Source organism: Spermophilus citellus, assembly GCF_964194105.1.
Source record: "Spermophilus citellus genome assembly, chromosome: 12".
Taxonomy (NCBI): domain Eukaryota; kingdom Metazoa; phylum Chordata; class Mammalia; order Rodentia; family Sciuridae; genus Spermophilus; species Spermophilus citellus.
The window spans coordinates 106,761,862-106,779,638 of NC_138198.1; the positions used below are offsets into that span (position 1 = coordinate 106,761,862).

Consider the following 17,777-nt stretch of genomic DNA (forward strand, 5'->3'; position numbering starts at 1 on the left):
GTTTAGTGGGGCATCTTTTCCATGACCACTCAAGCCAATAATTGGAGGTCTTAAGCAGTTTAAGGATCACAGAGTTATTATCAATTAAGAAGCTAACACTTTTCTCTGACTGGCTCAGATGAAGATCTATGCCCCAGACCCTGCAAAAACCTGGCCCGCATCACTATGCTTGCTCATTTGAAGGAAGAATACTGTGAAACCATGTCACACTCCAGAGTCATTTATTCTCACTTGGGAGATAAGACAGTAAATCAAATATATGGATGTGCATAGCAGACTCCAAAAGAAAACCTTATTTAAGTTTGAAAAAACTTCGTAAACATGATTTCTAAATCACTATTAGCAAGCACTGGAGACATTCTAAGCTATTATACAATATAAACGTGCAGAAGTCACAGGTTTAAATATTTTATGATTTCTACAAGATGGACTAAACTCCAAATGAGAGGACACAAACTGCTCAGCAGCCAGCCCGTCTTCACTGCCCTCCCATTTTCTTCCCAGATCATTACAGAATGCGTCATCTACCCTTCTCCTGCTGGCCACTGTATTGTTGTGTAAGACACAAGCCTGTTCTGGACTTATCCCATTCATCAGAAGTCACTCATTTTCTGGTCCAGCATCTTGGAGCCTGGTGTTTAGCTTGCCACTTCACTGAAAAATGATCTCAAACTAATTTGCCCTGATGACATGATGCAAGCTTCATTTGAGCCAAGCACATGGTGGTTTAAGTATGAAGGCTTCCCAGTTCACATGGAGACGACACTGAACAAAACTGGGGTCTGCCCCTGGCCAAGATTCCTCTACTGGAATCGAGGAGTCTGGTATCCTATTCCTCAGCACACATTCAACTCAGAGTCTAGGAAGAGCCCTGTTCCCTGATCCTTAAATCATCTTAAAACAAGATGGGCCAAAAAATCCCTAAGGAACCTTCTGCTAAAGTCTGATTCTGTCCCCCCTTTTTCCTATGTCTCTCCTACCCCAACTTTGACAAGTATAAGGCAGCACAGATGAGATCATCCATGGCCACAGACCAGGACAGGGGTGGCCATTATCAGTGTGGTATCCTAAGTCTTTAAGGCCACACTCCAGCTCACTCAACCCCAAACCCTGTAGCCCACCACTGCTCCTTAGGTCACTAGTTTACCAAGGGCCATGGTCACTTCACCTAGCCACCTGCACCTCTCTGCATCAAGGCTGTCAATCCATAGCACACATAGAAAGTCTGGCTTCAGACTTGCTTAGAATATGTGCGACTTATTCTTATGTCCTCCCCCTCACCCCCAGTTTTTCAGGCAACATTTTGGGAGAAATACATTTATCCAACATCTCTTTGTTTGCCCTGTGCTAAGACTGTCAGGAATCTCAGCAAGTGAGGAAGAACACCTGGAACATACCCTCAACTTCCTACCACCACGCCTACTACCTCCCGGCAGTGGTATCTAGCTTTCCCCCTCCCATCAGGCAGAAGAATCTGCCTCCCCATGGAGTGGCCTTCCATGGCTCTGATCTCATCTCTGCCCTCCATACTCCACAGCCTTAACTGTCCCCACTCCCAGCTCCCCAGCAGGATTTTCACAGAGTGACATAATTTAGCATGAAACGGACACACTGCCCCATCCCTGCCAGTGAGGAGAAAGGATCTGAGGGCTAGAAGCCAGACAGGCAAAGCCAAGGCCAGCTGAGAGGCTGCAGCATGGCCTTGGGGAGTCGGGCCCTCACTCCAGCAGCAGGGCAAACATCCAAGTCCACAGCCTGATTTAGGTAGTTTTTCCACCACTGTAACCAAAATACCTAAGAACAACTTAGAGCAGGAAAAGTTTATATGTGGCTCAAGAGTTTCAGAAGTCTCAGTTCAGATGGCCAACACCATTGCTCTGGGCCCCAATGAGGCGGAACATCATGGGGGAAGAGCATGGTGGAGAGAAGCTCTTCCCTTATAGCAGCAAGGAAGGAAAGGGGTGAGCAGCCACAGGGAAGATGCATCCTTCCAGGTCACACCCCCAGTGACCACCTCCTCCAGCCACACCAACCTACAGTTACCACCCAGACCATCCAGACTAGGATGGGCTATTAGGTTACAGCTCTCACAATTCCATCTTCCCACCCCTGAACACAGAAGCTTCTGAAGGACATTTCATATCAAAACTGAAACAAGACCCAAGTCACATTTTAGAGGTTTAACACAGACAACAGGCTGAAAATATATACAGTTAATAGTTTCTCACTTTGTTTAAAAAGTTACCTTTCCTGTCAACTAAGTCAGAGGGCAGGGAGATGATTTTATTTATTTATTTATTTATTTTTAGATAAAACACATCCAAAGATTGTCCTAATTAATATAGCAGTTACCAGTCTACTCCTAGAATTTCAAGGACTGCTCTGTCTCCAAGAGACATGTGGAACCCAAGGGCACACATGTTGTTCAAATTTGATGCCCACCTAGCAGTCACCCTCGTAGAACTCACAGCATGCAGACAGATGCTTGGAACAGGGTAGAACAAAAATCGTACTTCTCTAGAATCCACCACTGGCTTGCACTCCCAGTATGCACCAAGGAACACATATAGGTGCTGAGGGTGAAGGGCCATCTGCACTGTGATATCCACAAGCAGTTACTACATGGCCAACAGGTCAACTCACACTGGTTCAGCAGATTCTGCCACAGAGTATACTTCCCACTATAGAGAGCCTATTAATTTTTTACATGTATGGTACCCTTTGGGGGAAGGACATAGCTATACAAGATGCTTCTCAGTCATTCCACAGATAGAAGGCGGCCAAGAACAGCAAGAGCCTTGCAGCAGCAGGCAGAATTGGGATCTAGCACCTGCATTACAACTTATGACTTGGTGACCTTGGCCCAGCCTTCTGTGCTCTCAGGGCCTCAGCTCTCGACCAGCTGCCTTTCCACATTCCTGGAGTTATAGAGAGGAGCCATGAAGATAAAGGAAGTGGGGGGAGGTGAAGAGCTCACAAAACTAAAGGCAGGATAAACAAAAAATACTAAAGATCATGTTGAGTGCAGCACACTACCTCAAAGACAAGGCTGAAGGGCACAGTCCTGTCCCTCACACTGCAGGTCATTCTACTTCTAACCAACACCCAGTTCATGCAGGAGTACCATGCCAACTTACTTGTCACATAAGAATCTCATTTTTCAAACTGCCCCTATGGAGGGGGCATTAACTCAGTTGCTAGTCCAGATTTCTTAGTTTCCTCCTCTTGTACAGAGCTTTGAGCATCAATATTCCTTAAGTACTATCCAAAGATCAAGAACTTTCTGAACTTCATCATACGTTCTACTACTAGACAACTCTGCTTGGATGGCAGGGTTAGGATAGTTCATCTCAGATTGAAGATGTCCCAAATAAACTATTTCCCAACTCAAAGAGTATCTCTTTCCTTCCAATCTTCCTGGTCTCAGCAAATAGAACCTCTATTCACCCAGTTTCCCAAGCCAGAAACCCAGGAGCATACCAAGAGATTACCAGCACAGAGTTTGGAGTTTGGGTGCCCGGGTTTCACATTCTCTCTCAACTGCCAGCCACACGCTCTACACAAGATGCCCTACCTCCCTGTGGTTTCATTGCCAAAACTACAAAACTGATAGGATTCCAATGGCAAATGATGCTCTTGTGTTAGGATACCAGGAAATATTCCCTCTTTTAAAAATTTAAAAAAAAAAATCAAGAAAAATAAAGAGCTTATCAATGAAGCAGAAAAATACTTGAGATGTGCTAGTATGCTTCTCTTCCATATTCTTGTGGCATGCTCCTTCAACTCAGAACATTAAACTGTCTCAAGAGGGTTCTTATAATAGGAAGGCAAAGGCAAAGTACCATAAAGTTCAACTCAGTCCCACAACAAAACGTTTGGTTCATAGCATGATCATGTTAAAATTCTGACTGCTGCTGCAAAGAAAGGGACATCTGAAAGTCATTTATGCCCATTCAGATTCCATGAACCAGATTTGGGGGTGGGGGTGGACATCAGGTTTCATGTTCAGCAGGATCAGAGAATTCAGGACATGGCATGATGCAGGAGGTCCCACCTGCCAAGGGAGCCAGGAAAGCAGCCCAGGGGCAGTTCCACAAAGGCACTAGGGAAAGCCTACAGTGTCATCACTCCCCTATTTGTCCTTCCCCCTGCTTCCTAGGTTTAGAACAGGCTTAGGGGAAACCCCTGCTCCAGACTAAGGAAGCCATGCTTTAAAGGGGAGGGCCAAGCTCAGCTTTGGCCTCCTATGGTTTGTGACCGACAGATCAGGATCACTGAAGGAAGCTAATGGACCCAGAGGATGGGGCTGGGAAATAGTGGATTGAACTGCTTCCATGCCAAAGCTGAAGAGAGTCTTTTGTTTTAAAAGTAAACTACCTGTTCTGTTCTTATGAATCTCCTAATTAAACTCTACGAGGTCCACTGAAAAAGTCATTTTGGTCAGTTACTACGGTGACACTCAAAACAAGTTCTATTCGTTTTAAAAACACTACATCAAGCCCAATTCAGTTGTAGAATGAAGAGCTGCAGACAACAGGAAAACCTGGATTCTACAATGAACACAGCCACTTAGGTGTTCTCAAGTTCTAGACTACAGCGGGCCAACGCCACTCCTCACAATGGTACCCTAACAAACCAATGTGACAATGTGACCACAGCTCACAGCAGAGGCACTAGAGTATTTCTGTTAGCTTATTAAGTATCATAGCAAGAAACGGTACATCTCTAGGAATGCATCTCAATCATTTAGATCCCAGGAGAATGGGAGGGCCATGATCCTCTATTTTGTGCAGACCAGAGCTAGAATCCCAGTTGAAGTTATGAAAACACTTCCATGAAATTTATCAGAATAGTCTACTGTCATGTGATAAATGCGAGTAAGACCAGGAAGAGTTTAGCTTGGGCAAGACTGAATGATCATTCCCAGAGTAGTCTGTTCAGTGCCTGCTCCAGGGAACAGACCCTTGAATGTGACTGGTGAGAGGTAGAGACCTGTCCGTCTGAGAACTTTCACACAGAATAGCTGCTTTGAGTCAACTAGAAGTTTCTGCGACCACTAGATACCCCATACTGAAGATGTTGAAAGCAGAACTCCTGTCCTACAGGGTTTAACCTCAAAAACCTTCAAGTTCCAGGAAGAGCAATCTTGGTCTATGGCATTACATCAATAGATACTCTGCAAAATAAAATATAAGAGGATCTATAAATACAAGTAAGATGAATGAAACTGTAGAAATGACAACCTCACACAAATGGCAAGAAAAATCTCTGCTTTGAATTGCTGAGCTAGAGTTTGCACATGTCAGGTAATTTTGATGGATCAATATGTGCAATGACAAATGGAGGAAAACTCTAGTATTCCCAAGGAGCCTGTGGGGAAGCAGAACAAAGCAGTGAGCACATATTGATCCAATATTCTAACTGAAGATCTGTACCATACATTTAAACTAAATGAAGAGTCCACATACCTACATCAGCATTCCTCAACAATGTCTCAGGATCGCAAGGCTGGGGGGCAACTATTCTCAGCTGGAAAGGGTGAATCATTAAAAAAAAAAAAAAGCCACTGGGTGCCTGAGATTTTCCCTCTCCCCTTTTCTGCTACTAGGTTCAAGGTGTTTTCTAAAAAGATATCCTGTAATTCTAAGTATTCTTGGTACATGCTCTTCTGAAGAAGGTTAATTCCCTTTTTAACCATAGGGACATTTTTTTTTAAAAGCAAGTCATTGATCATGAAACATTTTATTCTCTAGTTCTGGGAATACAGAGGACCAAATTAATTTCTGTCATCTTTTGGCTATAGGTACCCCTCCTCTTGCTTCCAACATCATTGATCTATAAAAGGGGCAGGAGCCAAGCAGGGATAAAAGGCATTTGCTTTTCAGCCTGTCCACTGAGGTTCCAGAGGACATAGCATGGGCTTTCTCCTGCCATGCCTGCGGGCCTTTCTGCTCCACTGCTCAGCCACACAGAAGTTCTCACTTCCCAGATCGTTTTCACTGAGCTATGCAGTTTCAGCACAGTTCTCAAGCTGCCTCCCAGACAGCACCTGGGAGCCTTTAACAAACACCTGAGTCACAATCTTTGAGGTGAGGCTGGGGTATGAAGAGTTTCAAGTCTTCCCAGATGATTCTCAGATGCAGGTGGGGCTGAGAATGACTGTGGAAGAGGTGAGGCATTTTCTAAAACTGGAGCATCCTCCACCTACCAAGCTTTCCTACTCTTTCCAACTTCTTTCCTAGATCAAAACCCTCTGATCCTTAATTCACTTAGCTGTCAAAAGTGATCAAGCACAGCTTACAGATCGGAGAGACAATCAAAACCTGTGACAAAGATTCTTTTGTGAGCACCAGTTCAGAGTCCCTCGAGTCACAGGTACTCATCTACTCCAAGTGTCCAAAGACTTGCTCCTTTCTTAATCACCTGTGAAGCATTAAAAATAAAGGATTGGGTTCTACCCTGGAGATTCTGATTCAGGAACAGGACTCAGTGATCCTCTGCTCCTTTGAGGAGCTGGGAGCCTCTTCTTACTCTACCAAGAGCAAGCCAGACCCAGTCATGTACTGAGACTTGATGCTAACCATCCCCACGATGAAAAAGACAGAGAGGTCTTTAAGTCCTAATTGTAGAGCTAAAAAGATCAGGGCTCTTTAAGGCTGCCAAGAAAGAACACTATGGCCACATGCTCTTAATGATAACCCTCAGTTTGATAGCTGTAGGTTACACAGTCAGCCACGTTTTCTCAACTCCTTCACATTGTAAAAGGAACACTTGACAGGAACCATAGCAGGTGGCTCCATTTTTCAAGTGTGGAACATGAACTAGTCCAAAGATTATTGCATGTGTGGTTTTAGTCACTAAACTAGCCATCTGTTATTTTAAGCACACTCCTCTGTCAATAAAAACTGTAAGTATGCCTCCCCCAACATAATTTAAGCCATTTTCCGTGTTACAGATGGTATCACTGGCTGCTGTTGGATACACCCAATGAAGGAGTCTCTGGGGAGGTTAGTAAGTAGGGAGCAATGACCGGCTGAACTTTTATAGCAACATCTGAAACCATAAATCAACTGATTTTATGCCCATTATAAAACACACAAGCATTTTAACTCTGAAAAGTATGTAGGGGGAAAAAAGTTTTGCCATATTTTCTTTGCACCCTCCAATTAAATCATCTTCCCCAAACCAGTATATCCCAGCAGTCTGAAGACTACTGCTCTCAACCGATTTGCTTCCACAGGCACCAGAAGTGACCACCACTTCCAACCCCTTGTGAAAAGCTTTCTGTGCTTTGACAGTATGTGTCGCACAACTGGGGATGCAACAGGATAATCAATTAGTTCCTTCAATGTAATGTGCCATTTTCCCTTTGCTTAAGCTTACAGATGACGTCATCCAAAGAAAATGCTGTCCACCTTTTAGCACTACTATTGGGGCTGTCCAGCCATCAACAGTGAAATTTTACTCTTAGGGCAGAACTAAAAGAACTCTTCTTTCAGGTACAGAACAGGTATGTTTCAACATAGTGCAGTTGATGCTTCTTTCCTCCAGAAAGGCTGAAATAGGAATTGTAGAAGTTACAGGTGATTGCCAAAACAAGCCCGTAAGAAAACCCGGAAGAACCTCACTGAGCACAAACTGGCCATCCTGAGACTACTCTGGTTCACGTGGCCTGTTGTGATGCTGACCTGTAAAGGGAATCCCACTCAACTCTGAATTCTCCAACCATGTCCTTCTGGACACTGACATGACATAACATTACTATCATCAGTATCATCATTGCCATATCTGACATCCACTGACCACTTAGTCTAAACCAGAAGTTACACGAAGCATTTTCATTCATCAACTCGGTTCATTACAGTTGTGTGATCGATAATTACATGTAAAGCCCTCGCCTCTGATGGGGGCAGACATGGCACCTATGCATGGAGATGAATCTGTAGAGCTTGCTCAGGACCACAGCTCCCATGTTTTGGGACCTCAGACACCATTCCTGTCCTCGGACCTTGAACTCTTAGCTGCCCTGCATCATGGTATCTTCCTTTGCTACTGACTTCAGGCACGCCACACAAATCTGCAGTTGCTGTCTTCTAGGATACAAATAGGAGAATGTGCACTCAAATAGGAAAGAGTGGGCACCACAGCGTGGAGGCTTCACTAGGATATAAGTAGAAATGTCGTTCCCTCCTGCTGGCTTAACGTTTCACTGCCCATTTTTTCCCCTGAATCATTTCAGATACCTTGAAAAACTACATCTTAGATATCACCCACCACTAAGTGCTTCCAAAAAATTCTCATGGGATGACAAGTTTGACTTTCACACCAGAAAAAGGCTCCATAACAGTGTGGAGTAACCACAAGAGCCTACATCCATGAGGGCGCAGCCCAGCACATGCTTAGTAACACTGAACACACCTGGGCCCTTTCATGCCTCACAGGAACCTGGGAAGGAAGGGCACTCATGCATGCTCTCACAGCATTCAGAAGTCAGGACACCTTAAGTGCAGGAGCTTGATCAGGTGAAATGGCTAAGTGGAGTTGTGCTAAGCCACCTGAGACACAATCAAGAGCCAGTCAGGTCTGACCAATCCAGGGCACACACACAGGTTCTAATCCGACTTTAAAAATATATAAGTTCCTACTAGAGCAGATTATGCTTAGTGAAGCTAGCCAATCCCTAAAAAACAAATACCAAATGTCTTCTTTGATGTAATGAGAGAAACTAAGAACAGAACAGGGAGGAAGAGCAGGAAGAAAGATTAACATTAAACAGAGACATGAGGCGGGAGGGAAAGGGAGAAAAAAAGGGAAATCACATGGAAATGGAGGGAGACCCTCATTGTTATACAAAACTACATATAAGAGTTTATGAGGGGAATGGGATAACAAACATGGAGGGAAATGAATTACAGTAGATGGGGTAGAGAGAGAAGATGGGAGGGGAGGGGAGGGGGGATAGTAGAGGATAGGAAAGGTAGCAGAATACAACAGTCACTAATATAGCAGTATGTAAAAATGTGATGTGTAACCGATGTGATTCTGCAATCTGTATTTGGGGTAAAAATGGGAGTTCATAACCCACTAGATTCTAATGTATGAAATATGATTGGTCAAGAGCTTTGTAATGTTGTGAACATCCAATAAAAAAATATATATATATAAGTTCCTGACTACGTAATTTGTTCTGTCACAGTGAATGAGTGGTACCTGGGGTGGGGGAACTTCTGCATATCACAGGAATCCATTCAGATTAACACTTCTTAGTGTAAGACCTGACACCAAAAAGTTTAAATTTGCACATGTCACGCTAAAGACACCCAGTCCATCAGATGACAAGATCAGAATGCAGAAACATACACTCATGAAATCATGGACCACAGGTATGAAGGTAGATTATACAATGGAAAATGTGACAATCTGGCTCCGCACATTTAACAATATCAATTGCATAAGTGCAAAACAAAAGTAACAAGTCTTTAAAGCAGTTACAATTTACAGTGACAGCAGATGAGTAGTGGCTGGAATAGTGGGGTGGGCTAAGAAATGCAAAGGAAACTTTTGGAAGAAAACGTTCATTATCCCGATTGTGGTGATGTTTCACAGGTGCATACATACATCACAATCACAATGTGTCACATTATATCTACAATATGTTTAACTGTACTTTAAGTGTGCAATTTATTGGTAATAAATTCAAACTCCAAGCTGTAATGTCATTCTTAATCATGTATGAGGGTGGAAGGGGTAGAAGTTTAGAGGCTTGCAGACATACTGGAAATAAAATGCCTGTGTTAATGCATCTGAAGTTCCCCCTCCCAGAAATCCCGTGTAAGGATTAACTCTTCACTTCATTTAGCATGGCCCTCCGGTGACTACTGATGCCAGATGGTGTCCACTGGTGACAGAATTTGAGTGTCTCTCTGCAAAGCCATACTTTTAAGGACAGGCTGTGATAGCCAGGATGTTTGGCAGAGAGTGGGAGATAGAGAAGGCCAACAGCAGGGACTGCCATGTTTCAGAAAATGCCTACTGTCCTGGACAACTGCTCAGGACTGAGCTCAGGCCCACAGGTGAGAGCAAACAGATGGGCCAGAGCACTACGCAATGGAGAAATCCCTGAGAAAGCTGCTAAAGGGCTAGGGCTGTAGCTCAGTGGGGCAGAGCGCTTGCCTAGCATGTGTGAGGCACTGTGTTCAGTCCTCAGCACCAATAAAAATGATATTTTGCCAACTACAAAAGAAATTTTTCTTCAAGTGACTAAAAACACAAGACAGTCACTTGTACCGAGTAAGGTCGGGCAGCACTCACATACCACTTGTTGTGAATGCCAGATACCATGTCACATGTGTGCAACCAGTTTCTACCAGAAGACTGCAGGCTCCTTTCTAATGTGCTATGATTCCCCACGTAATATAAAGAGTTAACCTTAAGGAACTTAAGTACATTTTCATAGTTTTGATTTGGGATTTAACTCTGAAGTATGCTGGGTACCCTGCCAATACATAATTCTTAGAAACATGATTTCTGCAGGATCACAGAAATTAGACAAAGAAAACTACATGGTCCTTTTCTAAATGCAGAATTTTAAAGAGATGGCAATATCCACTTACTTACCACTTTAAAAAAAATGGTATGTCAATATTAGCCACATTCACAACTAATTTCCTTGTGCACTCAAACTTTAGAAATACAATAAGCCCACTGTCTTCCAAAAGACACCAGTTGCACATCATTGATATGTAGACACAAACAGCAGCATCTAGTATTAGACAGGATCACAATGATACTATAGACCTTAATTTATAGCACCCCTAGAGGAGAAATGTGTGCACTGACATAACTGGGCAGGAGGCCACAAACAAGGAGACCCAGGTGAACGTGGAAGAATAGGTACAGGTCAACAGTACAGAGAATCCTGGGGAGAGTCTGCATAGTCTCCAACACTCAGAGCATGAGAGAGAGAAGAATGCCAACCAAGAGTAAAAGCTGCTCCCGGTTCAGACATCTGGAGCACTTTCTATCCCATGTCCTGATGCAACTTAAGAATAGTCTTCACTTGGAACCACAATGAATGGAAAGGGAAACAAAACTTCAGCCAAAACCCAGAGTTGGCTGAGTCATGGTTTCAGATGTTACTATAAAAATTCAGCTAGTCATCGCTCCCTACTTAGACTCCCCCAGGGATTCCTTCATTGGCTGTAGCCAACAGCCAGTGATGCCATCTGTACCCCAATGACTGACAGCACCCAACAACTTTCAGATGTTCCTCGTGACTTCTCACTGGATCTCAACCCTCCAAGGTAAGGTCAATGTTCTCATTAAAGAGTGAGGACAGTGTCAGCCACAGAGGTCAGGGGGTTTGCCCAACATACAGTAGGTCAGGAGAGGCAAGATTACCAGGACACAGCTCTGGATTCTTTGGCACAGCAAACTTATGAGATGACACAACTTGGCTCTGCTCTCATCAGCATGATGATGTTCTCATACTGAAAACCTGAGGCTCCGTGGGGAAGCACTTCACTTCCATAAACTGCTTAGAGCCCAGAACAAGTCACCTTGCATCAAAATTAAAGAAGCTGATATTCTATTTAAACCACTGTCACAAAGCTAACTGTAGATCTAGCTCATCTATGTATAATTCCCCACCCCATCTCCAAAGATACGTCACACAGAATCTGCAGCCTGGAGAGATACTGTAAAGTCCCAAACCTATTCTCACACTACACCAGAGCATTCTACCTCAGTGACTATAAAGGGCAAGTTCTTTTGTTTGTTTGAATCCCAAAGAAAAAGCTTCCTCACTCCACCTTATTTCTACAACACATACCCATAATTAGGGATTTCTCCATTGCCCAAGGAGGAACCAATGTGCTTACTCCGAGTTGTCACTGCCTACAGTAGAGTCTCATTTCTACTCATACCACAGTCCTGAAAACCTTTTCTGCCTGCTTACCAAATAGCAGGTACATGGTTCACTATGGATGCTCATTTCTACACTTTTCCCCTGGAGAGCATTCAAATACTCTACTCTTTGCATTTGTAGGAACCTAAACTGAGAAGATTCTCTCAACAGTCCCATCAGGGTTTCTAACTGGAACTGCTATTCCCACTGGGCACAGGCTTTCACTCTCATGGGCTTCAAAAACCCCACCTGTATAATGGTTCCCACTCAGGTAAGCCTGTTTCAGTCACCATTCCAGCCTCATGACACAGGTGTATCTAGCTTCAGTCTCCCACCCCCAAAGATTCCAGGCAACAGCAATCCCATCATTCATTATTAGTCACACCTTGGCAACACAGCAGACAGATGGGGAATGTGGGTGCTCAATTACCTTGGCCACCTGAGCAGAAAGATTTGCTCTGCACTGTTCCCATCCCATTCTTGTTCAGAAGAGCAACACAAAACACAAACAGCTCAAAAAAGGATATCAGAACCAGTCAAGCCCATAAGATGGTCCACTCCCACCAATGAAGCTGGTCAATGCACCAAAACTACCCCCATGCAGAATCAGATGGGTGAACTAGAAGGGAAAAGTTCCACTGATGGCCCTCAATGGTGTCCTGGGGACAAGAATCACTGATCTGACAAAACTGTCCAGGCCAATGAACAGACAGTTGAAGAGTAGCTGAAGAGTAGCATGGCTTTCTGGCTAATTCAGAGGGCTTTGGGCAAAGAGATTGGGTCTGGATTCCATCCCTACACATTCACTAACTTCATAATCTTCAAGAATTGTTCAATGTCCAAATATCTATCAATATCATGAGGTAACCAGTTTCATGTGGCAAATGTGAGAATTAGATACATTAATGTTCCAACTGCTACTTTTGTCTTCCTTAGAGTGAAGTGTACATGATAACAAATGTAGTGCCACATAGTCTATTTTTCAATTTTTTGTTTCTCATTCCATACAAGTTGTTCTTTGACAAGTTATGTTCCACAACAAACTAAGCTTCTCATGAGACAGAACTCTTATCCTTGGAAATAAAGGAAAGCATTATGAAATAGGACCCATCAGAAAAATTCTTGGAACATCCTTTGTATCATTATGTCCCTATCCAAGCAACTCTATGATTTCTCCATTGCTCTAAGCTAGAATTTCCCAAACAGTATTACACAGAACATTAGCCCCTTGAGAGAATCTTTGCAAACAGCTTTGTGCCCGATTTGCAAACCCAGAGTAATGTGTTCCCATCTTAGACTCAGAATGCATGTCAACCAACTCTGTAAAGCTCTGCTTAAAGAAAGATGGGCCACTTAATTAATCTAGTGTTTCCCAAAGTCATCTGGCCCCCTTTGTAGCTGTAAATAAAATATATTTCATTCCCCAAGTTCACCACAGGAACCAAAAGTCTCCACAATCTGGCCTCACCTTGTCTTCAACCTTGCCCACAACTCTCTACATATGCACCCACTGTATAGGTTAAACCTGCCTGGGGATCATCCCAACCATATCCGTTTATGATAGCTTTATTGATGTTATTCAACATTTGTTCAAAGTGAGCAATTCAGATTTTTAATACATTTAAAGAGTTGTGTGTCACAACCATTTTCAGCACATTTTCATCTCATCCCTCAACCCATTTCCCCTAAAACCTAGAGTCCTAGGAGAACACTAGTAACTGTCTCCAAGATTTGCCTATTCCTGACATTTCCTGTCAACCAAGTCATACAATATGTGGTCTTCTGTATCTGGCTTATTTCACTTACCATGTTTTCAACAATATGGTAGCATACCATTGTGTGAATAATCCCCATTTTGTTTATCCGTTCATCCAGAGATAGACATTTAGGTTGTAATGTGAACATCTGTAATTTGACGAGAATGTATTGTTCCCATTTCTTTGGGTAGAATCACCGAGAACTAATGAAATCCTTTAGAGATACTCCCAGACTCTTACAAGGTGACTAAATCAATTCACATTTCTACTAGCAGTACATGAAGACTCAATTTCTCCACATCCTCACCAACTCTTGTGTCTTTTCGAGTATAGAAGATGGGGAGCAGCATCTCACTGTAGTTTTCTGACCATGCCTTTTAATGACCCACTTCTCAGTTATGGCCCTCACTATTCCACTACCTAGATACCTTCTCATTCTAAGCATCTACCATTCATTAGGACCTAAACTCCTACAGTTTCCTTGGACCATCTATAACACCATCTCCAAAATCATTTCACATGATCCTATGGCACCCATTTCTATTTATACCTACTACAGGTAAGGCCTTTTGGGCCTACCTATATCTTCTCTAACAATTGAGCTCCTGCTTGAAGTAGGGTGATCTGACTTTCTTACTGGCCAGTATGGAGTCTACCAAGTAATACTTCATAAATTATTGCCATCTCACTAATAGAGGGTGAGGCTGGAGTTGAGGCAGGTAAAAATGAAGGAAAGAATACAAGGTCCAAAGCTAAGCTTTGGAGGTCAATTCCCCTCCCCTAGGAACTGTAGGTTCTGTGCAGAGGATAAAATTCATAAATATGTCGTTTCGTACTATTGTAAGTTTTCTCTTTACTGCGAGTCTGCATTTACTCAAGTCTAGACTTGGTGAGCATGATGGGGACAGGGAACCAATCCTCTTCTCTTGCTGGTCTCTGCTCTTCCTTTCTACCAGCACTAGCTACATTTTTCTCGAACTCTGAGGAGGAGTTAAAAGTCTGTATTAAACCCCTCATACTCTGACAGTGTCCCCCCATTTCCAGATATCTAGAGTTGAAGGATTCATGTGTGATCCATCATGAAAAATCCAGTCCATAATCAAGAGAAAGAATCATGGAGTGCAAGTCCCCCAAGACTGTCATTCAGAACTTTAGCCTCCCAGACCTTCTACTTTACCCAGATTTTAGGGAGGCTCCTCCAAAGCACTGTGTTAGGCTTTGGCTACCTGAACCATTACAGTTACTCTGACAGTTCTGACGAGTCAGGAAGAGCACGGTGCAGTCGGCCAGCACTGTGGAAAGGATGCGTTCTCGTGTTCCGGAGAGAAGGACCACGACGGGAACACAGCGAAAACCTTGCCTGAGCTGACCATTAGGTGTCCCTCATCTGCTCACATGATATTTGGGGGATTTCTAATCCATCTGTTAGGTCAATGAGAAACCCCAAGCTGCTGGTAACAGAACCCAAAACCAGCTCTCATCCTGTGGCCACGAGCACTGGACCTTATATTTCTAACACACATTCGTGAGGAAATATTGCACCAAAACTTCAAGATTATTTGATACAAACTGAGACCCCAAGAATAAAATGAGCATAAGCCTTAAAACCTTAAAGGAGTCCTGGTCCAGCTTTACCATCCAAACCCCTTACTTACCAAGTTCATTACCCGAGGCAAGACAGTATCACCACCACCACCCTCGACTCCCCCATGTCCCCTTCTCTTCAGTGGGTGTGAACAAGACCTCCAACAAGTGAAATAATCCCAGTTTATAAGAACCACAGGCCCAGCTTCATGCGTGGGAGGGAGGAACACAGGCAGAGCCAAGTGGACCCCAGCACATGGGTAGGCTGGAGGCTAGAAGACTTGCAAGCTACAGCAGCCCTTGTAAGAAGGGCAGCAACTTCTGCCATATGTAAGTATAATGGGCTAAGAGAAGAGAATGAGCTGAACACCCCCCCCCCCCGTGTCAATGGCATCCATGAATGAACAAGGTTGAGAGAGCTATATCCAAACTTAAAGCACAGCATAAAGTCTTAAGAACCAAGCCATAGCCACCTTGATTTAGAACCATTAAAAAAAAACAAACCCGTCCCTTGACAGTACATGAAGCATTATCTCCATGTGAAGCAAACGGAGACTTGGCTTAAGTAATTCTCCCACAACACAGAAGCCTGCCCAGTCCCCAGCCCTATCCCCCCACTTGCCATGCACATGATCTTCAAGAGTGACACCCAAGCAGGGTCGTCTGCTATATAACACACTAAGTGATCTCACCACAAGATCTGATCTGGGGCCACACTGTCAGGAGGTGTAAATCAACAAGCTGGTCCCACTAAGATTCCTAGTCAAGCCCTGATATCAGATTAATATAGCATGTGGCATTAGAAAGGTCAAAGGTTGCAATCAGCTTAGTGGCACTTTTGAAGGTAAGTTGTAAGTCATTCTACTTTCCATTCCTTCAAGTCATTGCTTATTTTGAATATAGTTCCTGTGTCTTTAATGAAGCAGACCTTTCATATGCTCATCTGAATACTTGGAATGAAACATCATAGGTCAGTAGTCTACAGAAGTCTTCCTTCATAGTTTTATTGGTCTAAAAATTGTAATGAAACCACACCACCTTAAACAGAACCCTCCCTTACACACACACACACACACACACACACACACACACACAGAGAGATCACTCACTCTCCTTGTTAGTATAAATGGTCCAACTGCCAAAGGACTTTGTTTTAGTGGACCTTGCAACGTTCATACCACTCTCTAGAGGTGGCAAGAACTGTCTGAAAGAATCCAACATTTTAGTATTAACTGGGTTATGAATCTCCCCCCCAAAATAGATCTTTCCTGGCATAATGCAACAACAACTTTAGACCATCACCAAGCCCATTTTCTAAAAAAAGAAAAAAAAACCACACACACACACACACACACACACACACACAAAAAAAAAAAAAAAAAAAAAAACAGACCTGCACCCATCTTTCATGGCTAGAGAAACAGAGAAATCTACTCAAGGGCTTCAATCAGAATTCTGCTTCCAGGCTGCAGACTAAAAGTTTTAACTCCACCCTCAAGAAGTTGTCAAGGAGTCGTCCTCCCTCACAAAGGATCCTGCAGTAAGAAGGTGTAGAGCAAGCTGGACGATGAGCACACAGAGGTGCTCTAGAACGATTCCACTACAGCAGGGGAGGAAAGAGCACCAGAAAGTCAAGGTGAAATTTAAGGACTGTATTCTCTTTCTCAAAAGAATCAAGTAAGCTAAGGAGCCTCTGCTCTCAGTTCGTAAGAGTAAGATAATGAAGTGAGAGAATGAAGTGGGTATCAGAATGTAGACTTTTCCCAAGGCGTTTCTTCAATCCCAGTCTCACCACTCCACTGTGAGCCTCAGCAGTAAAGAAACAGCAACTCCCCTTCCTGTCCCGATTCCCAAGGAGAATGTCTGTGCCGATTTATCCTCACCTGGCCATCTGCTTGTAGGCTTCTTCTGCCACTGCAAAGATGTGGGGATCCATGTCACCCATGTTCTGACCACTGTAGGCGTAGATGACATCTTGTCCGTAGATTGGCAACTGTTCATAAGGGTTAATGGCAACAAGCACAATGCCTGCAAAGAGACAGGGGGTCAGAGTCTGGCAGCTCAGCTGTCTCGGGGAATCAGACTAAAGCACCTGTTCAGACATGGAACCTGAAGCATGAGGGCGCAACAGCATCAGTCACAACAACTCCACTTAAGACAGTTGTGTGCTTTTGTGCCAGGCCCTGGTGAAAACAATGCAGATAGGCTTAGGGTCCAGCTATCCTGCAGCTTTAGGGTATGGCAATACCCACATGATAACAAATGCTCCACAAACTGAGTTCATAAGATAGACATGTGCAGGGTTGCAGGATTAAAGGAAGATGTTTAAATCTGCCAATAGATTTAAAACCCAGTGCAAGAATTAAAAGCCGACAAGGAATGGATTTCTCATTTGTGTATGGGTTATCTTAACTAAAATACAAACAACTTATGGATAGGAAGTATGTTTACATATCTTCAGGTCTACTACTGGATCAATTATGGTATGATCTGAGCAGTTGTTCAGCCTTTCAATGCCTGGGTTGCTTCAA

The 17,777-nt window shown here is 43.5% G+C and overlaps 1 protein-coding gene across 1 annotated transcript in view; it reads right to left on the reverse strand.

Annotated features, from left to right (window-relative positions):
* MYO5B (myosin VB) overlaps window positions 1-17,777 on the reverse strand; it is a 312,767-nt gene that overhangs the window by 170,639 nt on the left and 124,351 nt on the right. The window contains exon 4 of the mRNA XM_081262970.1: window positions 17,130-17,274. Within this exon, the coding sequence (XP_081119096.1) occupies window positions 17,130-17,274 (145 nt within the window). The remainder of the gene's footprint in view (window positions 1-17,129; window positions 17,275-17,777) is intronic.